The sequence below is a fragment of the Benincasa hispida genome, chromosome 9 (assembly GCF_027475165.1).
Source record: "Benincasa hispida cultivar pf3 chromosome 9, pf3_genome.v1.1, whole genome shotgun sequence".
Taxonomy (NCBI): Eukaryota; Viridiplantae; Streptophyta; class Magnoliopsida; order Cucurbitales; family Cucurbitaceae; genus Benincasa; species Benincasa hispida.
In genome coordinates this window covers 30,565,503-30,575,815 of record NC_143486.1, presented here as the reverse complement: position 1 = coordinate 30,575,815, position 10,313 = coordinate 30,565,503, and the positions used below count along the sequence as shown (strand labels likewise).

Below are 10,313 nucleotides of genomic sequence, written 5' to 3'. Positions count from 1 at the left end.
TTTTTAAATGTATGTATATTAATTATAATCTAATTTTGCCAACTTATTAAACCATTTTTAAAGTTTAATAATCGACCAAATACGAACTTGAAACATTCTTAAAGACATCAGGAAGGTTTCAAAATATGATTTGCTCATCTAGTTTAAAGAGAATGGTGTGTGTATACTATATATCTATTAGTATGTTTAGGTCAGTTTGCCTATTTGAATATATCTCAACCATTTTCGAAGGATAATTGTCAAACCTTATTACATTTTGTTACTAAGGTAACTTTTAGGATATTAAAATCTTAGACAAGTAGGCACCATAACTTGAATACATAGTTTTCTATTGCAAAATATTAAACATTCTAATAGCAATGATACATCGATTAATAAATAATGCCTTTTCTTTCCAAACACAAACTACATTTAAAAAAAAATCAAATTACCAACCAAAAACTCTATAATCCTATTCTATTCAGCATATTGAATTAATGCTGTTTGTTTACACAACATTCACAGATTTTGTTACCTGATGAATGTTGCCATCAATGTCATGATTAATACAGCCTTAATTGAATGAAATGGGTCAGCACTGGATGCCACACCAGAAAACTTGAATCTCTGAGACTGATCCCTGCAGAAAAAGAAGAAATAAGAAAGGATTGTTCTTAATAACAGGAAACACAAAGAAAAAAAAAAAACCCACCAAACCATAATTTGAAAAAGGAAGAGTAAGATTGACACTACAGTAAAGCATGGGGAAGAACTATATCTCAAAAAATCTATCTAAATATTAAGTGCTGTTGAAAGTATGGTTATTTCTTTCGATTCATAAGGACGAAAAATATATATATTAAAGGATTTTTGAAATGCCATCTAACAGATTCATTCTAAATCCAATGAGAAAATGATATGAACAAACAAGAAGAGAATGAGGCTAACGACTTACTTTTGCAAGGAAGAAAGAAGGCCACAATATATGGTATTATCAGGCATTGGTATCTCACTTTTGTCAACCTCTGGATTTACAACACTCACGTAAAGTTCTTGGCCCAAATACCACGAGTCGAGATTTTCGGAACGAAGATTCCATATGCCAGCATTGTCAAGGGACACTAGAACTGCAGTCCAAGCTCCAGGAAAGACCTTGAACCACAAAAAACATGATACAAGTCTGATCATTCACTCTGAGTATCCATATAGTATAATCTGGCTCAAGACGGGAAGGAAACATGACAAATACATTTTTCCACAGCCATGCTCCATTATTTTTCCGTATTTTTTCTACTTCAGTTTGTTTGCTCCCTCTACCATTATGTCTTTATAAAAGCCCCAAGCACATGCTTCAAAGATTTTTTTTTTTTTTTTGTTTCGAACCATTTCTGTTTCTCCCCTCTGTACAGCAGATTAGATGGGCTAGTTACCTGTGTTGAGCAGCGGGCAACACCATCCCACTTATTGTAAGTCCCTCGGCTATTTTCAGTCCACACTCCAAAATCCATGCTGCAACATAAACAGGTTTCAATTATAGTTGAAGTCCTTAAAATTAGCAAAAAGTAAAGGATATTAAAACTCAATACTCACCCAACAACGAAAAATGCATAGCCATCCAAATGGTAGGTCTGAACATTTTTGTCATTGTTTTGAAAAATAATCTCCATAAAACCTTTGAAAGTACCATTAATCAGAGATGTGTCGAGTTTGGGATGCCTATCCATCATTCGAGTCGGAAAATCAAGTTTGTAGACACCTGGGATGCTAAATTGTTGAGCATGTTTAAGTGGAGTTGAAGGTGTGAAGTATGATAAGCCATTTAAGGTCCTTCGCCATTTCCCATTTATAAGCTCTGCAGGTCGGTTTAGTATCACATATACATCCGTGACAGTGATTTGACCATACTTGAAAGATCCCTGTGGGTTTGGACGAGCAGCACCAGCAGAAACATTCCATCTAACCATAAGAAGAATTGCAAATGTGAGATGACCACATAAAATAAAGCAATTGCATGCACGTGATGAAATCGAATTAAGTAAGATTTAGGAGAAAGCAAAACTCTTCCATCGATAGCTTTCTTCAGTCTAAAGGAAAGAAAATTGAGTTAAGAACTTGTACACCTACCACCGAAGAGAAATGAACTTTGATTGACACCATTTCTAGTCCTAAAGGCAAAAGAACAAAAGACCATTTCAATGGTGTTTGCATATTTTATTTTTCTTTTAACAGATCTTTTTTTTCTTTTCTTTTCTTTTTGCTCGTGGTAATGAAATGGGAAAGATATCTTGTTACCAAAAATAATATGTAACTAACTACAACCTTATAGATCTTGCTTGATTCATTGAGAAAAATGTGTCCAATTCATTAGGAGGATCGGGAAGAGGACCTGAAGCAGGTCCTTGAGAATTGGAATAGTGCAGGATAGCCACTCCGGTAGTTCCAGCCAGAGAAGATGAATTAAGAAATCTAGAACTGGCAACAATGAAGTAATCATTGCTAGCATTTTGGTCCATTGTAACCAAAAATGAATATGATTGACCCACATGAATATCCATATTTGCATAAGCCTGCTGAACCGTGTATGATCCTTCAGTCTCGACCAAAAGTAAGTTGTGATTTTGTATTCTAAAATTCAAGCTCGTTGAGATTCCAATATTGTGCACTCGCAGGCGATATGTTTTCCCTGTGGTTAAGATCAATTTCCAAAATTTAGTCATCAATTAATATATAAGAGAAATGTTAATTATGACAAGAGAAAGCTTTCATATACACTGTTTGTACTCCATGTACAGATTAAATAAATAATGAAGATGATCTTTCGAATCTAGACCAAAGTATCAAATCCTATGTTGCAGAACTGCTAATGGGATCTAGTAGAGGAAACATAAAATAATATCTAATTGGAAACTTTTTTTTCCTTTTTTTTTTTTTTTTTCCTTTTCTGAAACATTGAAGCCATTAGAGATTTACAAGGAATAAAACAGAGCTTCCCTCCCAAGACTATATCATGTCAATTTCAATATCTACCAAGAAAGGGAAATGACCTTTCAGTGAACTAACACAATATCAAAGTAGAACACTGTAAATAATCAGTTTATAATTCTTATCAACTTGAAATCAGAGATAACATGGCTGTTAATTTTGTGTATTATTGAATAAATCAGAGTACATAACCGACCTTTTACAAGGTGAATAAATAGACATCAATAAACCACTAAAGGAAAATACATAAATGGAAAAGATCCAAAAAGGAAAATAATAGTTAGTAATAAACCCTGATTTCCTTTTAACATTCTCCCGCAAACTCAAGGTAGTAGAATGACAAACAACTTGAGTTTATGAAGAAAACTTCTTAAACAAATCAACAGATCTGGGATGGAAACAGAAACCCACGAAGAACGAAAACCACAAAGTATGCTAGAAACATGAACCCACGAAGAACGGAAACAAACTTCTGGGATGGACACAACGATCCTCATAGAGAGATAGATAACAAAACCTACGAAGAACTTCTGGGCTGAAAACAAAGATTCTCATAGAGAGATCTACAACAAATCCCTTAAACAACCGATTTGAAAACGGAACATATATCCACAAATGCAAAGTAAACCAAAGCAATCAAACAAACCAAATCAAATGAGCTAAGGAACAAAACTAAACCAAACTAGAATAAATAAACCAAACCAAAACTTGGCTAATTAAACTGAACTGGGCTTGAACCAAACCAAATTCGAGCTCGTCTTACCAAATAAACTGAACCAAATACTAACCGAACAGAAATTGGTCTAACAGACCGATTTGAGTGAATTACTTCAACAACTAAACCAATGTTTCGTGAAAACTTTCATTCGGCATAGACCCACGCAATGATTTGAGAAACCCACAGCGAAACTGAAGCAAACTGGAACAGAGGGATTTGGGCTGAGAGGAAACACCCACGTGCGGTTAGGCAGAAGGTGCATGGTTGGGCTTTGAGCATGGTGGCGGTTGGACGTGGTCAGCGTACAAATGATTGGAGTTGAGTGAACATGTGACAAATCTAGACTGGTCGAGCGGGCGATAGACCTGAGCGCGTACGATAGGCGATGGAGCAATGGAAGATGCAATCAAATTGGCATGGTTGAAGGTGTGCAGCAGATCTAAGATTGGTTTTGAGAACAGTGCAGATCTCAACGAACAAAAGACCACTGGCTGTCGATGGCAGGATCTGAAACAAACAACGGCAACCTTTGCAAAAGCAGAAGACTACAGATTTGCAGATCTAATCTATTGGCGTGAACTTCTAATTGCCGTGAGCAGGGGGTGGTGCAGAATAACTATACTAAAACTCTAATGGGCGACTCGACGGAGGCAGAGAACGGACAGGACTTTGGCAACTAGTGTTTAATGAGACAACACCTAATGCTTTGATACCATGTTAATTTTGTATATTATTGAATAAATCAGAGTACATAACCGACCTTTTACAAGGTGAATAAATAGACATCAATAAACCACTAAAGGGAAATACATAAATGGAAAAGACCCAAAAAGGAAAATAATAATGGAAAATAATAATTAGTAATAAACCCTAATTTCCTTTTAACAATGGCTTCATGAGCTATCCACACAACTACATTAGGATTCAAGAGGCAGGGATTTTCCTAAGATAAAATAAGTTGAATAGCTTGTGTAGATTTGTAAGATTTGTAAGCCATCTTAGGCATCAAGATAAAACGGCTTCTATTAGCATTACTGAGAGTAGAAGTGTAAGTTTTGGAGCTACATTACTAGGAAGCTGAAGATTTCCACTAAAAAAACCATTTAAACGTTCTAGGTCAGTATTAAGACTAGGAAAACTTATTAGAAGCAGCCACGACATCCACAATTGTTAGACGCAGATGGGGGAAAACTTCTATTTTTCTCACTTTAGTATCTCTCAAGCTCATAAGAGTGACAATCATATTGAAATTTTTCTTGACTATGAATGATACTATGGCCTAGTTAATTGCCAAGACATGTATTAGATTAATGTACATTTACCCCTTCGAAGCATTGTCAATTTTAAAATAAAACCTTAAAGATCCAATTAAGGAAATGGAGTCCTTACTCCTTAGATGATTGATTTAATACAGTCTAAACTTTTCATTGTAGTAAAGGCACATTTTAGAAGTCCTTGAAAAACTATCTCCCATTGCATCACCTACATTAATACTTTTACTAAATTTTCAGTGGGAAATGGGGATCGCTGCTAGCATTCCCTTCCAGGAAGATTCTAGATTGATAATGTGGACTTCATGTTGTTCCCCCCACCTCTTTAATCTGTACTTCAAAAAAGGGTGTGTTAACTCTGTTTTAATTCCTAATGACAATTTTCGTAATGATTTTAATTTTCAAAGACCACTTTGAGATTTCACAGCTCAAGATTTGGCTAGCCTGTTTTTGTTGTTATGAGGAGTCTGCCATTCCTCAACATCCAATGGGTTTTGTAAGTGGATTCTCAAACCTTCAAAATATCCTTCTTATTAAGTATTATTTTGGCCCATTTAATGTCTCAGCTAGATTTTCTAGTCTCTCATCCATTCACCTTGATCCAGAAGGTCAAAATCTTGAAGAGAATCAGGTCTTTTGCTTGGTTGGCTTCGTGGTTGAGGTTAAACACCATAAACTTCATCCGAAGCTCAACTGTAGTTTTATGTCCCTAGGACCCCAGTGGCATGTAATGAGTAAGAGCTCTAAGAAAGATCTTGATCATACACTTAGGAGTCTGCTATAAACTTTAAAGTAGATGCCTGAACACAGTTGAAGGAAATTTGGTTCCTTCAACTGGATGCGGGGACGTGATAAAAGTGGTGCTTGCAAATCCCACTTCCTCCAGAAGAAGTCAGATTCTTCGGCAAGAGGTTTTCTTTGCTAATTTGTGAAACACATAGCTTGAGAAATCTTGGAGCGCCTTCAAAGACAGGAAAATATTGATTTGGAACAAGCCACATTTCAATGCCTCGCTCTCAGTGTTCTCATTTAGAGTATTTTGCAATCATCCTCTTCTTCTCTTAAAAGTTAAAGCAAATCTATTTCAAGTTTGCCTTATAGTTTTATTTTTATTCTTTTAATTTTTTCTTAATGAAAGTTAGTTTTTTATTTTAAAAAACCATAATAATTGATTTGATATCATTTCCATAAAAAAATAATAATAATAATAAAATTTAAAAAAAAAGAGTCATGAATTCAATCACATATCAAAATAAAAATCCATGATAAAAATGAAACTTACCAGGTTCAACATTTATTGTATGAAAAGGAATACCGTCAGAAACAAGAGCATTATCGAAACGAAAAGGACCCTCTCCATTGATAACGATACCATCAGGAACACCAAGGTGAATCCCATTCTCGACATTCTTCCTTAATTCCTAAGTTTTGCATATCACCATCAAACATGGAATCAAGACAGGGATAGCCAAGTCAGGTTAAAAGCCACTAATCACCATCAGCAAAAGCAAGAACCCAATCAGGCTTGACACTGACCTTATGACTCTTGGTATACCAATCACTAATGAAGATTGTGATATCTCCATCTGGCACCGGAAAGGGCAATGGTATAACGTCTCTGTTATTTATGGTGATTCCTCCATATCCACCAGCAGCTCTCTGGAAATTCAAGGAAGGGAAGTAAAAGAAACTCCCTATTTGATCTTTGACCTGAAACTGATATGTCCAGTTCCACCCAGCAGGAATTGGACAATTAGTCGCAGAAACACCATCTTGCCAAGAGTTTTTTCTGTGTTGTATACCATTCCTGAATTAAAAATAACAACAAAATCACTACTTCGGGAACTAGCTAGAACATTTTCTATTTAAATTTCAAATTTTTTATTTGAATTTTAGAAAGTTTCAATTATGTCTCTTAAATTTTGAATGATAAGTTTATGTAGTCTCCACCATTTACATTGCTAACTAGATTAGGATGTCACATGATTATCCAGCAAACATTGAATGATCGAATGATTTGGCACTCTCTCTTTTTGAAGCAAAGATATCAAATCTATTTTTACAGTTCATGCCACACTATTTCATCCAATTGTCTGCTTCTTTTTACAAATTGTGTACCATATCATGATGACTTGCCGACATTTGTCTAATAGGCATAATATATCATTGTTGAAGTAATGGAATATAGAATCACAATTCAAACTTAAAGACATAATTAAAAAGTTTTTAAGCGTAGAAACTCAAAACGCGAAACTAACAAAGTTAAGGTACTAAATTTTGCAACTTAACGATACATTTTTTCAATCTCTTTAGTGAATGCAGTTCATACCATGTCAGAAGCAAAGGCTCATCAAGGTCATTTTTAACATTGACAACAACATTCCAGTTCGTAGTTACATTGAGCACAGGTCCAGGAAACTGTCCGTTAATACCAATGACCTGTGAATAAAATTACATAACATACGAAGTCAATAAGGAGACAAAAACATCTTGGAATTTGCAGTTCAAGTCCACGAGACTACATTAGAAGAAAGTTGAAGCTGAAACCATAATTCACTAAAATAGAATCTGAATTTTTTCTGTCTCCCAATCAAAAAAAAAACTCCGCAGAGTTAGATACCAACAGAATCTCTACGTATTTTCATAATGGTCATGAGTCCTTAAAGACTTTGGTTTTGATTTCATCCAAACGTTCATTATTAAAGTTAGTCACCTTTACTCATATACTCATGATATTCCTCCTTAGCCAATATTAGAAAAGTAGAAACACACAATTCCTACTGTTAGGGAATATTAGGACTCTTTAATCCATATTATAAGAACTTTTAAATTATTAGTAGTCCCTATTCTTTGGACTAAATTTCAATTTGGTTTCTATAATTTTAGGGGATATTTGGCCAACCGACTTCATAAATGAGTGTTAAATAACTCAATTCCAATAGTGTTCACTATTGAAGTTTGCACATTTATTGAGGAACTTCATCTTTTCCTCTTTCTCTTTTTTGCACGTCCATTGAGAAACTAACCTACATCTCCAATCCAGACTTCCTAACTCCATCATATTAACAACAAACTTCATAACTCAACTCAGTGTCCCAAACACAGCCTTACTTGAGCAAGATTGTCTATAGATTGTACAACGGTGTCCTTGAGCTTTAAAGTTTTAACTAAACCTTTATAGTCTAGACTTAGTTTCAATTTCGTTCTAATGGTTCGATTAAACCTTAAAAATCGTGGATAAACCATCTTTCATCCACCTATTTCCATTCATTTTTTTAAACTCCGTTCTGAACTCAGGTATGGTAAACCAACCCAATTAGTCAAATACACAATATTAATCCATAACCGCATAAATTAAAAGTATACATATGTCAAACTAGTAACAGCAAATTGAAACTACATTAAACCATCAGAATAATCAGTACCAAGACAAATGCCAAGAAAACCCCATAATTTCTTGGGAGCAATCTGAAAATGGCAGAAGCACAAAAAAGAAGAATAAGAATGAAGAGAAGAAACCTTCTGTTTAACACCAAGTGGAGAAGCAGAGATGAAAGAGACAGTCCAATCGAAGAAGACATAAGGGTCACCTGCGAGAGCGATTCTTTTGAGGCATAACAAAAGAAAAGCAGCAGAGATGGGAAGTAAAAGGTGGAAGAAGCGAAGCCATGGCATGGGGATTTAGGTTGTGTGGAAGATGGGAAGAACGGTGAAGGGTGATTATCCAATGGGCAGTGGAGAAGGAAGAAGAAGACGAAGAACTGACAAATGCAGGGAGAGAGTGAATCATTTTCACATGGGGATTTGAGAATACAGGAAAGGCAGTGAGAGTGGGGATGCCGACAGAGTTGCCAATTGGTTGATGGGTCCCAATAGAGTTGAAAATTTTATCCCATTTGAATCATTTGGATTCACCGTTATTGGATCGGATCTCCATTAGATATACGTTAAATTTTGATGAGATTCGTGTAACATTTTACAATGTGAGATCTTTCACGACGAAGATTTGAACCTTTAACTTCAAGATGAAAAGTACAAACCAACAATAGACGAAAACAAGACAATGTCTTTACATCGAACTAGATTTCTCACTTAATGAAAAATTAATTTGAGAGATTTGTCATAATGTGCTTAATAATGTTTGAATGTAAATTCAAACTTTTCTATCCCCTAAAAGCCATTTAATACTAATTCGAGATACTTTTATAGAGTTTCTCTCATACATCTAACAATGTAAAATTGTCAGTCACATTGTTGTGATCTGTTTAGATAACTTCTTCACTGTTAAGGACTAATTTGTTACCAGTCTTATATGACAGGAATTGAATTGTTATAAATATTAAGTCAAATCATTAATAAAAGGAAATACTTCTCAACCAACTAAATTTGTTTTACTATTTTTTTCTAAGGTTAAAAATTTTCTTTCATTTTCAATAAACTCTTCTCATAAAAGTATTTTAACAATGTTTTCGTTGATTTTAATTGATAGTAATTTGAACCATTCCACTTCGATTGGTGTAGCATTGCAAATAGAGATTATTATATTAGCAATGGTGTCCTTACCCATAATAAAAATATGAGAATAAAATGTATTTTTTTAATATAAATTTTATTTTATCTTCTATATAGTCAAATACTCCACCTTCAAACTTATTCATAAAGGCGGTAGTGAGATTGCATATATGTTATTTTTCTTTTGATTTACAACAATTGCATGGATGGTGTTACGAAATCGACAATTAAATAATATAAAAGAAACTTAAAAAGAAAAACGTTATATAGATATACGTGGTTCACTACAAATTCATGCAATTGTTAGTGACATACAGATACCTATACTTGGTTGTTCAAAATGTCACTAACAAATTTAAGACATTCAAACATATGGATATTCAATCTCTAACCTCTAAGGAAGGAGTACATTGTCAATACGTATAAGTTTAGCCTACTTTGACAGATTGCACATACGTACTTGTGAAAGTTGAAACAAATATATATTTTTTAAAATTCCAAATCGAGCATAGTTTAACCATACTCCTTTTGAAATGAATTAAGGAATCACAATCACATTATATACTTCAAGCGAGGCTTCATATCTCTTTGATGGTTACAAATTATTGGCTAACTTATTAAATACAAAGAATTTCTGATTTATTTTTAGTTGCAAGTCATTTTATTTAATTTTTAGGTTACGTTTGTTGTGGTCATTAAGTTGGAAGGTTATAACCCTTGAAATGCCTCATAGAATATATAAGGTTTCATTTTTAGGCTATATAGAGCTATGTAATTTGTAACTACATATGAAGATTTGAAAATATAGTAATTTTGAGTTTTAAATCTCGAAAGCTTTTAGTTTTGTTATC

The 10,313-nt window shown here is 34.1% G+C and overlaps 1 protein-coding gene across 1 annotated transcript; it reads right to left on the bottom strand.

Moving 5' to 3' along the window:
* Nucleotides 1-308: 308 nt before the first annotated feature.
* Nucleotides 309-8,821, bottom strand: SKS3 (SKU5 similar 3). The gene is made up of 9 exons (XM_039043841.2): nucleotides 8,470-8,821; nucleotides 7,280-7,389; nucleotides 6,487-6,757; nucleotides 6,233-6,371; nucleotides 2,299-2,662; nucleotides 1,570-1,935; nucleotides 1,410-1,488; nucleotides 935-1,131; nucleotides 309-619 (listed from the first exon to the last, which is right to left on the bottom strand). The coding sequence occupies exons 1-9, from the start codon at nucleotides 8,623-8,625 to the stop codon at nucleotides 511-513; spliced, it is 1,791 nt and encodes a 596-aa protein (XP_038899769.1). The 5' UTR covers nucleotides 8,626-8,821; the 3' UTR covers nucleotides 309-510.
* Nucleotides 8,822-10,313: the final 1,492 nt, after the last annotated feature.

Coding starts and splice junctions, on each gene's coding strand:
- SKS3 (XM_039043841.2), bottom strand. CDS start 8,625: ATGCCATGGCTTCGCTTCTTCCACCTTTTACTTCCCATCTCTGCTGCT. Junction 6,758..7,279: donor GAGCCTTTGCTTCTGACATG/GTATGAACTGCA, acceptor TTTTTAATTCAG/GAATGGTATACAACACAGAA. Junction 1,132..1,409: donor TTGCCCGCTGCTCAACACAG/GTAACTAGCCCA, acceptor TTGTGGTTCAAG/GTCTTTCCTGGAGCTTGGAC.